Raw genomic sequence first — 18279 nt, forward strand, 5'->3', positions numbered from 1 at the left:
CAAAGACTTAAAGGAAGAGGTCACCCAAATAAGAAGAGAAAATATGGTGATAAGGTATGTAGTTACACCTGTGGGGTAAAATTACTATCTCTCTGAGTGACAAGCTGTGGAGGTGCACTGAAGTCACAGGCACTGCTGACCATGACACACATAATATTCATAGCCCTTTGCAGGTTCCCTGAATACAGTGTGAGGCCTAGTTTCTGCTGCCCCTTGCAGAAGAGAATGTGAGAGCTCATCCAGAAAGGCCTGTTTCATTTTGTTTTCTGACATTGGCTGTTGGCCTCTAGGAGAAAGAGCATGCCAGGACAAATTTAGAAAACAGGCAAGTGCAACCTAGGGCATGTTTAGACATGATGAATGCCCCCAGCCACAGTTTATCCTGGATGGCAAAGCATAAGAAGAACCTGAGAAACCAAAGAGCACATAAAAATTGATGTATCTAATTAGCAGGCACAGTAGAGTGTCCCAAGTTAATGGAAAAACTGTATGTCAAATTGCATATGCAGCTATTCATTTCCTGTGCAGTTATTCAGACTCTATTCAAAGGTCTGTGCACATCTCTACCTGCTAATTCTTAGGCAAATCCATAGGTAGATTACAATATGAATATATCATACAGACCATGAATAGAAGAAACAATCAAACATCAAGCCACCTGCGAGTCACTCCTTTTATTTCTCTTTTGATAATTGATACCAACTTTATGAATGTATGATTTTTGCTGAAAGGCATGAGATCAATATCTCAGAAAACTGTGTGAGCAATTCAGGTGGCAAGATTGCATGCAATTTTCTCACCAATTCCAACTCTTGTCTTACTAAAATGCTTTAAAGCTTGTAAGTGCTGACTATATTTCTAATCACTCAATAGCCAATCCATGTACTGCTCAAAGCAATATTCCTGAAGACAGAAAATATCATAAAAATTATATTCCATACCATTTTTTATAATGATTAGTGAATAAACTTCTTTAAATGTATTTGCTGTCATTACCAAATCAATACTAACCTTGCATTAATTATCTCCATTGGCTGGTTTGTTACATTTCTACACATTCTTGGAATAATATTTATATGAGGAAAAGTTATGTGACTTTATTTGATCTCATCTATTTTCATTTCATTCTAACCTTAGCCTGTTAATGATGCTATTGTGTTAAATGACCATGAACTGATTTCTGAATAAACACTTTAAAAAAGTACTGAATAGGATGATAAGGAATGACTAATATATGTCTTTGTGTCTTTATGCCTGGAACAATTAAATATTCTGAGAATTACCTGGAGAAAAAGGGAATATGACAGAGCTCTCTGAAACCGGAGAGGTACAGAGCAGGTAACAACAAACAATTGTACACTGTTTGTAAGAATATAACAGTAAAGAAAAATAAAATTAAACTATCAGGGGGCTAATTCAAAGGAGCACGAGCTAACAGATAAACTGTGCATATTTAAAGGATGCTGTGGGTGGTTTGATTCTATATGTCTTCAAAGACATCATTGTACAAATCCATGAAAAAAAATTACAAAAGGCCTATATTGAATATAAATGTATTGCATTTGGTTTGTGAGACCCACACATATAATTTTCTATGGTCAGAGAAAGTATTGCTGCATGTTTGCCAGTTCACATCTTCCACAAAACACCTACAACACTGCTTGTAGCTATGATCCATAGTGGTATTGTCAATGTCATTGTATTAACAATAAATTAAAAAAAAATCTTCAAAGCAAACAAGACAGATTCTGACCTCATAAAATTCTGTAATTTTTCTTCAAGGTGAGGTCTGGGTTCCTAACTATTCCTTCATTCTTTTGTGAACGTTGAGTAGTGCTATGAAAAAGGTATGCAGATGTACCACAGGGTACTTGATTAGTTCAGCAGACCTCCTCCAACGGTAATGAGACTTATTTTTGGTTCATTTAAACACCTTGTTTGGTTACACTTGAGAAATAAGCCAGCACAGAGATTTAAAGAAATGAATAATTAACACCTTGTTAATAAACTTTAAGGCCACACTTTTCAGAGAGGTCAGGAGCCAGAAGTAGGCCACATTTTCCAACAACAGTTCTCAACAGAACACCATGTTCCCCAAAGAGTGAAATTCCCAGTGCTCTTTTTGACCTTCTGAATATTCACCCCAAAAGGTGCATGTGCTCATTTTCTCAGTGTCTTCAAATAAACAAGGCTGAAAATAAAACCACACTTGAGAACAGAGGGTGTCACAGTGTAGTTTTTGTACAGCACTCATGAATCTTATTGGCTTGTGTCTGTGATCAACATTGTGTTCAAAGGGCCTACAGTTTTAAAATGTCTGGCTGGACAGAAAAATCTATATTGTTATTTTTAAAACTTGTCTGTAAGAGCTGTTATCAACTTACTGCCAGAGAAACAAAAGACAGTCCCATGTGGATAACAATGGATGCCCTCCAAACCAGCCAGCAAGGCCAGTGCACCTACTACAGTTAGGGGAAAGTCTTTCTTCTGGTGTTCCTGACATCATCCCACTCAGTCTCTGGGCAGATTTAAGAAATTATTGTAGCTGTAGAGGAAACATGTAAACATTTGTGTGTGCAGTCTGACTACAGTAAATGACTAAATCAGAGACACAAGTTTTCTAATAAAATTATCTGCCTTGAGATAGCCACAGGATATATATCTGAGAAAAGAAACCCCCTGAGTAGATAAATATGGAAATAGAGGATAATCTTCTTCCATAAAGATTGAATTTTAAACCCCAGGAATTAGAATTTGCTTTAAAGCCTGAAACATGAGTTTTGTTATCTATCTCATTACCCTTTTTTCTTTTTTTCAAGCATTGGTTATTACATCTGAGGATTCTTGACTGTAAAACATGCAAAGTTCCTTATTGTCTTGATGAATTCATGACCTTGGGGACGCCTTGTCAATTCATTGCATTATTTTTTTTTTTTAATAGGAATATGGTTCAAGGAATAGAAATTCAGATTTTTTTATGTGACTTTAAAAAAATTTCAAACTTTATAGTGAAAATTTATGGTTGTTGCTAAACATTTCAGCACCTTGTCAAAATTCATGGTCAAAGTATACAGTTAGATTTTTGGGATCTCTTTGTCCAATGTATACACATTGCTATCTCCTAGTACAATGAGTAAACATTAGAAATGGGAAGAACAGAGATAGAAAAATATATAAAAATATGACATGTATTTCTGCAAAAAAATATCCCCTGTTAATTGTTTGGTTGCAAGTAGTTTGAGAAACTCAATTCTTTACAAATATTGGTAAGTTTTCTGGATATAGTCTTCTGTTAAATATTTCCTGTCATTTTTCAAAGACTAACTTACAGTAATCATTAATGTATTCATTCAAGGAGCTCTTTTTCTTAAGTATGCAACACTTATTAAGACAGATACAATAGGAAGGTATATTATTCTGATGAAATTGTTTACCAGGAAAAGTAATTGTGCAAGTGGAAAATGGTATTTTTAAAAAATAAGATCATTGACCTATGAATATGCATGACTTAAGAACCACCAGCATGAGATCATATCCCCTATTAAAACATCCTTTCTTCTACCTACCATAGGAATAGTGAGAAGGAGATCTTGGCTACACATATTTTGACCAGACTGAGCTTTTACCACACATACATAGTTTTAAAAAACATTAACAAATCCATGCCTGTAATTTGTGATTCCCTGTACATTAATTGACCTCTAACAATGCCAGAGTGTGATTTACACACCTGCTGAGCTTACTCTCCAGAGATCAGGAAACTTGAAGGAAAAAAGAGGCTGGGTAGAATTATTACAATGATGCTCTGGAGATTTTCCATTAAAGTTTGGCCAGTATCACTTCAAAAACATTTCATGGTATGAAAGGATAACACTGTTGTGTAGAAACAGAAACAGCAAAGGTGCTCACAGCTTGGCAATTTTCTGTGTGTACAGAATTTGCTTCCCACGGGGAGACTTTATGAAACAAGTTCAAATCTACAGTTCTGTGAATGTACAGTAGATCAGTGGATGAAGTGTTAGCAGTGGGACTTGAATTGGACAGCAGCATATTTCTGTTCTGGATTATTGGTATTGCTAATCATAACACAAATCTACTCAAGTTGCAAAAAAGTCTAGTAAGCTTTTAGCTTTTTCTGCAATATCTCCTTTCCTCTCAGTTGAGTGTTTTTTTTTTTCTTTTTCTTTTTCTTTTTCATTTCTTTTCCTTTTTCCTTTTTTTTGTTTTTTTTTTGTTTTTTTTTTTTGAGAGGACAGCGCTTCATTAGGGTTTTTTGTTTTACTTGTTTCCTTGCTCCAAAAAGGAGCTGTAAAAGGCTGTAGAAATAAAAGGGAAGCAGTGTGTGACTATTCCTTTACAATGAATGTGTCATGAACATGTATTTGCAAGTATTGTAGCAATAAATGAAATTAATTTGTGCATTCTCACAAGAAACCAGAAAGCTTTTGTTGAGTCATTTCTTACCAAGCTGCTCCGCTAAATGTCTTCCCCTCTCAGCAAAGATTACCCTTTCATCCTCCATGTCACATTTGTTGCCAACCAAAATAACCTGGGCATTATCCCAAGAGTACGTTTTGATTTGAGTTGACCTTAAAAGAGAAAAGGAGAGAGAGGAGTCAAAGCAAAACAAATTCCCCTTAATTTCAAACAGAGCTGCAAAAAGAAGAAAGAGACAATACTGATTTTGACAACTAGGGTAACATGATTCTGTTTAATTACAGATTTTGAATAAACTAAGGATTATCTGTCAGATATTACTATTACAAAGATAGTATCAACACAGGTTTTACTTTTGCTTGCTAAAATTAATATTTTCTCCTGCCATCAACATTCTTCCTTTACTCTTAGAAAGAAGAGATTATACTTTCTCCCATTTACACATTTTAATACAAACCTTATAATCTAAAAACAGAGCTCTGAAAGAAAAATCAGCAACCTATTAATTTCTTGTCTTTTACTTTTGAGATCAGGATGTAAATTTATCAGTAAAACCAAAAATTTCAGAGATAGGCTGTCTTCCTTCTGTTGTTTCTCTCCAGCACATTCCTCTGCAGGTCTTTGATCTACCAGAAGGTCAGCAACACTTACATCGTACATTAAGCCATGGGCAGGGAGTGAGTTTGAACTCTGATTTACCTCCCATTTAAATTATACAAGCATTAACCATGACTGCAGCTGAATGGAAGTATTTGAGGTCTTAAAACACCATAGGGACCATGAGTGCTGGTGGTGAAACAGCTTAACAGTGCTTTCTTTGAATGTGAGCAGATAATGGATGACTTGGAACCATACTCATGGTACCTATCAGTTTCTGCCTGCCACCATTCTGCTGGTACCCAGATCTGCTCTGTAGAAGAAAAGCTCCATGGCTGTCTCCAGGCTCAGCCAAGAGTGATTCTGCTGGTTACCACCTTCTGACTGGGAGCAGTATGTGCCCTTGAAGGTAACACAGGATGCAGGAAATATACTCCAAGCACCTACACTTTGTCTTGGGTTTGTGACTACGTCTGGCTCTAGGCTCTAAGTTTTTGGTGGGATCAATGATCAATGGAGAGAGAAAAAGATAGAGAGTATACCTCTTTCTGCCGGCCTGTCCCACACCATTTCCTCCCTCCCTCCCTCCTTGGACAATACAAGAGTGCTTGGGAAAATGGCAATAGAACAGAATCTAATTTCTGTAACTACACATTTATGAGAGGACACCCTGGAAATGGATCCTGTGGCATATGATGGACTTTTTTCTCGAAGTCTCTTTGACAAAAGATGAAACAGCTTCAAAAATCTGTCACCTAAATGTCTTGGAAGCTGGTCTGCATGGGTACTGCATGGGTACATTCACTAGTGACTCCTTCTCATAACACAGCCATCATCCCTTCTCATTGAGACCCCTGTCTGCAAAGTCTTACATTCAAAAAAAAAGATCATGATTTAGTTTGACAACTGATTCTAGAAAAAGACAGAAAATGGGTCAAATCTCCCCAGCTGGCTTTGCTTACTGCAAAACCAGAGGAATGGCCATAGGCAAACGCTGCTATAGCTATCACTGTGACCCTGGGTCCAATGCCATTGCCTACAGGTTCCATGCATGAGTCAAAAAACCTCTAGGCCACGTCTGATGGGTTTGCAGTGACAGGCAGAGAAACTTAAAGGGAAGGATCACTGCTTTTAAGAATGTTTCATTTTATCACAGTGACCAAAAAGAAGCTGAAGCAAGTCCCAGATATTTTGTGCTACAGATTGTTCCCTTGGACCTGACCTGATCTTTTCTTCAAGAAGTAGACACTGTGCTACTTTAAATCTGTTTTAATAGTAATTTGAGTAGGTGTAAGGTACTGTGACCAAAAAGAAGTCAGACTTCTCCATACATTTATATTTTACTAAAGATACCAATTCTCAGAAAAAAAGGACAACATGCTCTCAATTTGGTGGAAATGTCCGTTTGGAATCATGCTGAGTGGTTGAGCAAAGTAGAATTATTATTGTGTTTTTTAAGTCGAACTACATTGGTCACCACAGAAACTTTGCAATACTAGTACCTCAAATGTCAGAGTATATTAGTCCATTAAGGACTCTAGAAGAGCTTAGCTCTGACCAGTTATTAGTTGGGAGCCAATTTATTCCCTTTATGCCAGCAGGAAATCAAATATACTTCAAAAGAAAAATATACAGAAAAGATATTAAGCTTTACAGAAGGAATTACTTACATAATCTGTAAAGTTGAAATAGAATAAACTGATGAAGAAATACAGCCTGAAGAAATATCCTCAGACAAGTGTAAAGAGCATTCATTCAGCCATGTTTTGCAGACTTTGCCTCCAGAGCTTTACATCAGTTTCTTTCATTAAGAATGTAAGGTCCCTTCATTTTATTGCAGCCAGATGTGATTTTTTTATTCTACAACTACAAATATGTGCATTCAAATTCTTCTCATTACTAAAGCAACTTATTTTATTCATAGACTTTTTTTTTAATCTGTCTTGCTTTTGTCTCATCTTCTAGTTATATTTTTTAAGTAACAAGAAGGGATCTTGTCCTTGCAAACAAATCCAAAGGCTTACATTTTGCAAACAATTCAGTAGCTCAAAAATATAACTGTCTGAAAATAAATCAAATGTATTCACGCCCCACACCACATCAGCAGAAGCTTGATTCAAAGGATATAATAGGCTTATCACTGTTATGTTTTCTTTTATACATATAGTTCCACTGTTGGCTTCTGTAGGTTTGGATTCCCACAACTCTCCATCAAAGCCAACACATAGGTCACTTAAAAAAAAGAGATTTTGCTGTTCCTTGCCTACATAACCTTTCAAATGACCAGGGCTTCTGATTAATCCAAAACACAAACAGTTGTCCTTGTAAAGAACTTCAGCTTCAGGAAGATTGAAGACATGAAAAGGAAAAGATTGTGTTTGCAGTAAGCTGAAAAAGACAGTTCTTGTTCACTCTCAGTGACTTGGTGTATGTCAGTAGTAATTTACCCTGTAAATCTTTCCCTTTCTAGTTTTATGGTAGGCAGGCAATCTGCATCATACTTGAATTTTTATAATGTATAGACTCCAGAGGGGCAGATTAATGGAGGAGTGGAATGATCCATTTCTTTCCATGATCAACACCATGCTAGTTCTCCCTGTACTGCAATTCTACCAACCCCTGGACAGAAAAGAGCACTTGCTGAATGCAAACAAAAGCAATGCTATTGGCTTATCTTAAAACAGTGAGATCTTCAAATAACTGCCCAGGCAACAATGGCAGGGGGCCTGTATGTGCTCTTGGTCAGCTTGCAGAGAATGCTCTGCAGTGTGACAGAGTGGGGTTCAGGAACACACAATCCCAGCTGGCTGAGGCAGCTGAGATGCTGGAAGACAAGGCAGATAGCACAAATCAAAATGGGGGAGCTACTCTGATGTTACTCCTGAGGAAACCAGACTGTTCGCATTAGATTAGGTGATAAAATCTTATCTGTACATCCAAAAGAAGCACAGAGAGATTATGGCAGGAGAGAGAGCCCAGATAATATCCTGGCCCTGGCTGCTCTCAGGCCTATTGCAGGAAACATCAGATTATCTAAAGCCTATGTCCACTAGCCTGGTGGAGCAGGATTGTGCTAAAGCAGGTTACTAAATTATCAGAAAAATACCTGGACACCACATCCAGGTCTCTTCCAAGGTTGTTCCAAGAAAGTCCCAGCCCACTGTCCAGCATGAAACCCATCACTGCAAGTCAACACTGGAGGCTTATGTCCAGGTGTCAGAAACTGAGGAGACTGGGATCCAGGGGCAGCTACTGGGCAGATTGAGTTTATAAGCCCAGTTGACGGGAGCCGCAGTGTGTGTGTCTCCACAGATTCATATTCTCATGAATGGATGCTGTACATATTCTCATTCTTGGATGCTGCACTGTTTTGGAGGGGAGCAGTGTGTGGATGATGATGCTTTTGGTGTTTGTGGGAGCACTCTGGGTGGTCCTGGGTGTTGTTGTCTGCAATGTGTCTGTATATTGTCATGTATATGCATATATATATATATATATGTAAGTTGTACCTTTGTAAGTTATGTGCACAGGGCCTTCCGGGAATAGACCTTCAACTTCACTACTGGTTGGACCTGGGATATGAAGCTGCAGCAACCTCTCCCCTCTTAGTCAGATCCAGCAGGATATATTTTCCCCTGAGTTCAGGCTTAATTTGGCTATGACTGGGTAACACTGCATTGTTTCCTGAAGAAATTGCTATGGAAAGCAAACCTGCTGTTTGCTGCACTCAATATATTTCAGGTTGCTCCCACTGCTGGCATACCTTGAGTTTACTCTGAATGCCTTCAGAGTATCACTTTTTACTAACTCATCTATGTCCAGGCTAAATATTTATATAACCTGTAATATTTTCACCCACAGACTGCATGGAAGGCAAGGAAATATATTCACTAAAGACATAGAGCAAATATACCAGGAATATGAACTTTTAGATAGCCTCAATCTATTCACCACTCTTTGGACCAAGTCCTCCAAGGACGCTTGCCTACCATAAAGACGCTGGTAGGCTCTTTTTACAGGCTTTTTAGATTAATCATGTAGTAAGTCACATGCATAGACAGCAAGAGAAACAACCTAATGAAAATGCTCCAGAGGGGGCTATGTATAATGCTTATTCCAGTAAGTTCAGGAAACATGTTGTACTTCTGATGCTTTGATTTATGAAAGGAGTACTCAATGAACTGGGGTGCCTAGTCTTGCCAGGAAAAAGAAATAAAAAAACTCAAAGCTATGCAAAAAGCTTCAAACAAACCAAAACCAAATTAAAGAAACCTCTACCAAACTGGATTTTTTTTTTTTTTTTTAATTACTGTTATGTTGAGTCCACTGATTAATCCTTAAAATTCTGCTGTCTATCTACAGCAGAGTGACTGCAAAGTCCACTAGCTGAAGTATTAGAGGTCACAGTGTAGTGGTGGGATCTCAGGTGGAACCCAGGTTATCTATTCTTTCTCAGTTTATTTATTTGGTAAGACAAAGTATCAGAGAAGCAACTATGAGTTTGGAGGGGTTTCCAAAAGTGTTCAGTGTCCCCAACTGAACTTCCTGCCTTTATTTGCTGAAGACTGTGCCAAGTGTTGTGCCTCTCTGAGCAGGAAGGGCTGCTCTCCAGCTTTGTCAGGAGACATAATTTTCCTTCTGTAATTGAAGTAAGGAAGGGTTTCTTTGCCCCTTCCCTTTGTCTCCATCCTGTGATGTGGGAAGACACACCACTACCCTCTCAAACCCCTAATATGGACAGGGATGGTAAGGGGAAGCTCTGTCATTCACATTTTTTCAGATGGAATTATGCCATGAATCCTTTCCCACTCTCCTTGTCTGTGAGGAGCTCTGACACACTTCCCATTCAAGCCAGGTTTTCCACAGAGTGAGTCTGAGGGCTCCTTCATACAACCAAGTGTTTTCTACACTTCAGTGTACACCATATGCTCCATTCTTTTTCCCATGCTCTCTGTGTCACCTGAACTCTTATTATTCCCAGCAATACTGATAGGTTATGTGCCTTAAGAATGCCCCAGCATCTTGGAGTTTACCTATCCCCTCTCTCTTTCACACTTATCTTTTGGATATTATGAAAATGGGGCATATGTAGGATTATTCTGTATGGCACATTAAATGACTGCAATGCTCAGTCTTGATGGTCATTTGGAATCTGGCTCTGTACCAGCTGCTCTGCACTGGTTGCTTAGACCTTGCTGCAGGCAGGCCAGGGAGAGAGGTGGCCTCAGGCTTTTCATCTGTTCTCCAGTAAACAATCTAGTAATAGTAGGAGACAAGCCATTCAAAAATATAAACCTACCAACCAAAACCCCAACTTAGCTCTCTAATTGGAATTTTGAAGAGAGTACTAAGGTTAAAATTTTGAAGCAGTCTTAGCAAAAAACACAGCAAAGGCTCCTGGTGTACTTGAATACTAGATTTTTGTGGCCACAGTTATTGACATACGAATATACTAGAAAAAATTAGTAAAAATGTCAGTAATAATAAAAAGAATATGCTAACATTTGCCAGATTTTAATTGAACTAATGAAAAGCTGGAGCCATACACAGAAACAGAATTATTTTTAAGAAACTGTTCAGGATCTTTCCTCCTCTACTGACAAGGAAAATCTGGATATCTGCAACTTTTGCAATTTTTCTACTTGTTTCATCTTTCTGGTGTGCTCTACCTGCAGACCAGTGTGCTGCTGCCCTGGGTGCGGCAGTGGCCCTGGGGCAGCAGCTGAAACCTTCAGGATTGTGGCTAATATAAATAGTTATATCTCTTGCATTTATGAACTCTTTAATAATTATTGAAACCATTACTGAAAATCATGGGGAGCAATGGATAAAGAAAATATTTATCAAAATAAAAAAGCTGATGTAGATGAACATGTGACCAGAATGAGGAAATTGCATCTCAGTCATTCCCAAGGAGGGTTTAAAACCCAGCTGACATTCTAGCAGCTTCATGCCTCTCCAGAATTCATGATATATTGAATTTGTGATATTTATTTTCTGTGATAGCACTGCACCTACTGACTGCAAGTGCTTATTAATGTATGAAAGAGAATAGGCAAAGACATCCCAGCAACAGAGTACTGAAAATGGATGGAGAAGAGCAATGAAAGGAGGATGAAAATGAAAAGTAAACTTACTCCACCCTTAATATCACAACATAGCAAGAGGAAAAGAATCTGGGGAGAAGTGGATGTGCTAAGGATATGTTTAGTGTGGATAGATTGGTAAGCAGGGCAGTTCGAGCTGCATATTGTACTCTGGGGTGGCAGGAGCTCAAGGAAAAGGAAACCTGAGCTACTCTTTGCATAACAAAAAACCCAGGAACCTGTGGTGTCAGCCAGGTTACTAGACAATCAGACACAACAGGAACTGATCACCCCAGACTTTTGAGAGCTTAGACTCTGAGGCTATAAAAGCCTAGCACATCTTTATTAGGTGTCCCTTCTCAAAGGCATCAGCTTGAGCTGTTAATTTGTTTCTGCACCATGATTAAATTATTTTAAGGGTACAGATGTCTGAGCCTCTTCTGTGGATGTCTGAGACTCTGCTATGGGAAAGGTAGGAGAGCCAGTGAGGAAACCTGGTCTGACTGTGCAAGTGTGGGGTGTGTAGGGAGTCAAAGGGGGCACCTGCAGGGTCAATGGAGCCACCCGCAGTGAAGAGGTTTTCATCTTAGCCCAGGTGAGGCCCCTCCATGCTTGCAACAGAGCAGGATATATGAATATTGCTCAAAACTGACAGTATCTGATGTGTCAGTTGTTGTTTATACAATACTGTGTTTTCTGTCTGGATTGAAGGGCAAATGAAGAAAAATGCCTAATGTTTGTGAAAAAAAACACTGATATTGAAGAAACCAGAACAATACCAATTATTCACCACTCTTATGACAGCCTTTATCTTCCTTGTGCAGATCCAAAGAGTGCACACTGTGCAAAGAAAGAATGCACATTTAACCTTTCCTTAGAGGAAGATAGACTGATGATGCAGGAGCTGCATGACAGGTGTGACACTAACAATTTTCTGGTTCATTATCAGCCAGAAAGCTAGTCAAAATGCACATTAGCCAGATCATCACAGGTTTTCGTTGTTCTCGTAAGAATTGGGTCTACTTTAATGAAAAAATCCTTCACTACAAACTTCCGAGGCCATAACTTCATTTTAGAAAACCTGGTGCTACATTTCAGTTTTGACAGGCTGTAAAGTTATTCAAAATTAATCCACTTCTTTTGGAGATAAAACTGAGCTGATCTTTAATATGTGCATTTTTATAACCTTATGCGAGGAAATGCAACATTTTGCAAAAAAGTTTAATTATCTACAAACAAAAAAAAAAGATAGAAAGCAGAGATAACAGTTAAGATGTAAGAGCTGATGTTCTTTGTATGTTTATAACATTTATTCTTATTTATTCTTGGTGATATTCCATTACCATAATTGTAATGAGGAAGTATATGCTTACCCAGTGATGCATTTGGTTCTGCATTTAGTAGAATATAATAACGACTGACATAGATTAATAATTACACAATTCTGTGTGGTAATTAGGATGAGAGGTAAGGCATTATAGATGTTCATCAACCAGAATTGTCTTTCTAGTCGACCATCTCTAGCTGTTCCTACTCTGCCCATGGAAGTGTCTTCCCATCCAGAGTTCTCTGCTGAGTACTTTATTGAGTTACATTTCACCTTTCATATAATATACATATATCTTTTTAGAAGAGTCCATGTATTAGCTTTGGTGCCTTTTCTGTACAGTGTTGTTTCAAATAAGAGCACCAAGTGTCTGTTATTGTCTGAAAATTGTTTTCTGACATTAAAATTCAAGTCAATTGGATAATGGTCTATGATGCCAAATTAATATAGAGTTGGCAAAAGACATTAAGTTTGGACTCTAAGTATGTAAAAATCATACTTTACATAACATATAACTTTTACATACTTTAGTTGGAGTTACAATGAAGGACCAGAAGCCTCCAGGGCATACTCAATTTCTGCTAATCAGACTGTAGATGTCCTCGGTTTTTGCATCTTTGGCACAATCTTTGCAAACTGCTTTTTTCACACCTGTCAAATACACCTTGAAACTGCTTTCCAATATCAGTGTAGCAAGAGCTCAGTATGAAATTGTGGCATTGATAAAAATAAAAAAGGCTAAGTTAAAATATTAATTAAAAAAAGCTCTAAATTAGTACTATGCTCTCTATCCTTCCTCCCCAGTACCTCCTGTGCTTGAGCTATGATGGCCCCCTCTTTAGAGTAAAAGCCCTCCAGGTGGGGTGTTTTCCTGTACCTACACAGCCAGCACACCTCAGCCCTAAGCACAGTAAGGTCACCACACACAGTACACCTGGCATTGCACACGCTGCAGACTGCTTTGTCACAGAGACAGAGAACAGAGAATTTGTGGGGGAGTTCACAACCTAATCCAAGGCAAGGTGGGCTTTGGCTGAAGGTATGCTGAATTCATTAAGAGAGAGTAAATTCCTTGTCAGTCCTTGTCATTTCTTCCTTTTCTGGTGTGTAATATATACTGGCTTCACAGGCTTTTTGCATAGAAAAGTAGAACGGATATTTACGAAACCAGTGAATAATAGATAAAAATAATGTGTTAGACACAAGGGCAAAGAGATCTTCCAAGCAACTTCCTTGCATTTTTTGTCAGGATAAAACAATATAAAGTACATCTCAATATTTAATTCTTATTCACAGGAGTACAAAATCCTCTCTTGCAGCAAGGTTTACTTATGGGCAGACCAACTAATATAGCACATTTTTCACAGTAGGACATGTGTTAATGAAGAGTTTTTATGTCATGTATAATGCCACAAGCTGTGTCATATTGTGGGAAGTGATTTAACAACTCGCCACACAGACAAAAGGCCATACATTTTAATTTTCTCCCCACTGAGAAACCCACCATTAAATTATCATCCTTCAAAGCTGCTACCACACATGCAGACTGAAGACAATCCAAAAAAAGGGGTTTGAAAAGAGATGGAAAAAAGTCTTTATAGGAAAATAATATTCATGGAAACAATAAAAGGCAAAATACAGACTGTACTTGCACATCTTTTGATTATTCCCTTGTTTTCATGTTCCAGATGCTTCCATATAAATGATTCTGTTTATCACCAATTTATGTTGATTGCCTAGACTGTCGCTGGAATTCCAAGTGATGACCCTAATCAATCCAGCTGATCTTAACTCTCATATTTGAAAAACAGAGCTCTAAAACAAGGGAGTTATGAAAAAATTTACTAAAACAACTACAGCATCTGTTTGTGTATATTGTATTTTCAAGTAAATGAGCAATTTGCTGTCACTTAAAAATTTTTTGCTTGCTATTTTGTATTCTTATATATAAGAATATATATAAGGAAACAGGTACAGACAGATATGTATATGTCCTCATTTTCTTTTTTTCTTTCTTAAACTGATGGGCTTTTGATAATATAAAAAAATATAGCTAAGCAAGCAATACTGATGCTGAACAAGTTCTTTTGGTCCTAGACTCTCATATCTAATACTTTCCTCTTTACTGCACCTATGACAATCCCCTAACCAAGGACTGCACTGCCTACCAAAAAGGCTCTTGCACCTGGGATTACTGACTAGCGTCTCATCTCCAGCCCCAGAGAACTGGCATTTTGGCAGTAGTGAAGTTCTTAAAGGCATGGTTAAGTTCTTTTGTTTTGTACCAGTATTGAAAGTTTTATAGCAATCATTGAGCTGGATCACACAGGATTATTTATTTTTTCATCTTTTCTTTTAAATAGCAAGTCCAGATTCATATTTACAATATATATGGCAAGTATCTGCCAACAGGACATCCCTATTTTAAGGAACTTCTGATTAATCAACTCTCAGGAACTCTGAGTTGACCCTGACTTTTTACTGTCAAATATCATTATGAAATGCATTGCACATTTGTCACTCTTAATCCCTTTCTACCTCTTTCATGAGGAATGACTTCCAAGTTTCTCTCACTTATCAAATTCACTTCTTTGGATTTCATTTCCTGTATTGTTTTAGCTTTCTTTTTTTTTTTTCAAGTTTAAATGAACTGTGCTATTACTTCTCTTATGTCCAGCTTTCTTAGATAATTTTGGATTATATTTTTCATTTGGTATTTTACATTAACTCTTTCAAAAACAACTCAGTCTTATATGCACATAAATTGAGTCCTGAAATGCCTGTGTTTGAGTATTAGAGATGGAGTTGAAACAAATCATACCTAAATGTAATCACTGAAAAAACTTACCAGGTTATTGAAGCCACTTTTGATAAATTATCACGACCTCTCCTTGTTAAGGATTCATGAAGCCTGCAAGTATCAGGGCAATCATGTAAATTATTTTACTTCTTTTTGATAAGAGAGATAGCATTGTTTTACTAAAATATCAAGGATATGTTTCTTCTGTTACTATTATTCTACACAAAATCTATATAAATCTTAGTAGCATTTGGTCTTTAAGGCTGTTTACCCTGTTATTCTCTGGAAGCAGAGCAATGGAAACATTCAGAACTATACTGAGGCATTAAATTTTGATTCTCCATTGTGTCCTTGCAATCATACCTCTTTGGAAGTAATTTCCCTGTGTGGCTATACACTTGCAAATACAAGGGATTTGAGGTCCAAAATTTTGAAATGTGGCCTAGTTTTCAGTTGAACATGTGCGCTTCTGACTTTTGTCACAGATACCTGGAACTGGATTGGCAAAATAGCATCTATTTTTATCTCATGGTTAACTGATGCTAACTGGTTAACTAGTCGAGTATGAGTTATGCAATTGTACTGGGAGTTTTGGGGGGTTGGTAGTTTGGGTTTTTTTTTTTTTCTCCTTTGAGGTAATGAGTGTAAATTTTCAATTTGTCTGACCACATTTTGCTTTTGGGGTACTGCTGATCAAAATTCATTCTGTAGCCAAAGACAACAGTAAAAACCATTTCCTTGTCTACATCCTGTCTGGCACAGGGTGGCAGGATTGTCTTGCTGACTCACACTGCAAGCAAGTAAACTGCAGCTTTATTCCTGCTGACTCACAGAAGATGGAGGGAGGCATTAGACTTCAGATTTTATTTCTAGGATTAAAAAGAAAATAAGATTTTTTTTTAAGGGGATAAAAAGGGTTGTGTATTCATTCCAAATGTCAGTAGTGCTGCTACCTGATTCACAAATCAAAAAATGGGTTTATAGATACATATGGGTATATGTATCTATATGGATATATATATATCCATATCTATTATGGATATATATATCCATAATTTCATACATATATATATATATAGATCCATAATTTCATCTCTCTCTCTCTCTCTCTCTCTCTCTCTATATATATATATATATATATATATATATATGTATATATATATATATATCTTTGCCTCTCAAGCCCTGGCTAGTATATACTTGAATTTTCTTCTCCATCACAATTCTGCAAACCAAAATAGCATCTTTTTCCCCAAAAGCCTGAGTATTGCAGAAGTTAATAGCAATACATGCAGGCATAAATACAACTTTCTAGTAAAATATCCATGGAGATTGGATGTAAAATTTTTTAATACTCTTGAAAACTGAACACAGTGGCATTTCAACAATCTAGAGCCCTCTCCTTGGGCTCATGTTGAACTTTCAAAAATTAAAGTTTATCTCACTTTCCCTGTGAGGTCTTTAAAGCATACTGTTTGAACCATGTTCACTAACATATTTCAAAGGTTACAGCTTCCTTCTGGTAAAACAAAAAAAGAAAGAAGAACAGTTTAATGTTGTTTTACTGGGACTTCATCACTGACTTCAGTGGGTAAACACACCTCTAAGAGGACACAATCATGTTCATTAAACAGGTGTTTGGGTAGACAGTAATCTTTATATGGAAAGATTATAAGGACAAGCATCAGAAAATCAAAAATTCATCAGTAGAATTGCTCTGTATTGTGGAGCAGAGTGAAGTAATGTACTGAAAGATCAAAAGAATAAAACATTTCCTGCATATGGCCAGAAATTAATGTCTGCAATTTCAAACGAGTAATTGTGAATGAATGAGCTGGTCATCGGGTCTTCATAAGCTATGGAGAAGAGGAAGAAGGAAAAATGCTGGGCTTGGTTTGTGGCAGACTCCGTGGTCAGCTGAGTACACATCTGTGTGCATGGCAGAACTGTGGAAGGGTTTTTGGAAGGCAACCACCTGCCATGCAGCCTCTTTTCATCACTTGATCTCTTTGCCCAAAATTGCACCTTAACCACAGTGAGCGTGTCTGGGGGAATAACCCTGTGTTTTCCTACACTGACCAGAAGAGCTAAGAAAGATTGAAAGGGAAGAACAACAGATCTGAAAAGCTGGATGGTATTAACCACCAAGTCCCACAACAAAGAGAGGCTTTGGCTGATGTAATCTGGAAAAATTCCTGTATTTCAATGAAGCTAAAAACTTCATAGCAACATTTGAAAGTGAGGTCTCTGTTGTTTGCAGATGAATGGGTGGTTACAGCAAATCTGGCATCATTTATACATGCCTTTGTATGTATACACATCATCTGCTGGGATTAGAGTAAGAAATCATTGGGTATAAAACATTTACACCTCAGAAACTTTAGCTAGCCCTCACTGTCTTCATAGCAATGTGTGCTGCTCTGAGCTCATTTAACTCTGTAAGCAGGGGGGGTTGCTGATCACAGACACTGACTGAAGTTGAAGTGGTCAGTTCCTCCAGTTTGGCTTTGCCAAATTTTACTGTGGCGTGAGGGTAGATTTCAAGATTTTACTAAGGCTGCTAAAAGGTCACCTCCAGACCTCTAAAATGAGGACTTAGTTGATAGCTCTGCTCACAGACACAAGGTGCCCTCAGTGAGTAGGCTTCTGTGCAATGGATTGTGGATTTACAGACTGGGGAATTGCGTATGGGACACATCAAGGGGTGAAGAGAAGATCAATGCTCTTTTAACACAAAAAAAAAAAAAAAACCCACAATCAAAAAAAGAGAAGAAATTTCAAGCAGGGTGTACGGTCTTATCAAGGCTTGTGTTCAAAGACACAAATGATGACTACCTCTCTCAGACAGACAGTCAAGTCCATATAAATTAATTGATGCAATCCAAGGCCAACCTGAGGCAAAGATGTGGGAGGTTTGGGAGGGGAAGCAGAATGCAACTGAACTACTACTTAAATTGCAATGCAATTGATCTACCCTCTTTTCTTGAGAGCCACAGAGCCCCTGGGGGACATGCAGAGTATGCTCAGAGTAA

General features: G+C 37.7%; 1 protein-coding gene across 3 annotated transcripts in view; it reads right to left on the bottom strand.

The window, feature by feature from the left end:
* RAB3C (RAB3C, member RAS oncogene family) overlaps positions 1 to 18279 on the bottom strand; it is a 113841-nt gene that overhangs the window by 13738 nt on the left and 81824 nt on the right. For all 3 annotated transcript variants that reach the window (XM_054003815.1, XM_054003814.1, XM_054003816.1), the window contains exon 4: positions 4465 to 4589. In XM_054003815.1, the coding sequence (XP_053859790.1) occupies positions 4465 to 4589 (125 nt within the window). The remainder of the gene's footprint in view (positions 1 to 4464; positions 4590 to 18279) is intronic.

Source organism: Vidua macroura, chromosome Z (genome assembly GCF_024509145.1).
Source record: "Vidua macroura isolate BioBank_ID:100142 chromosome Z, ASM2450914v1, whole genome shotgun sequence".
Classification (NCBI taxonomy): domain Eukaryota; kingdom Metazoa; phylum Chordata; class Aves; order Passeriformes; family Viduidae; genus Vidua; species Vidua macroura.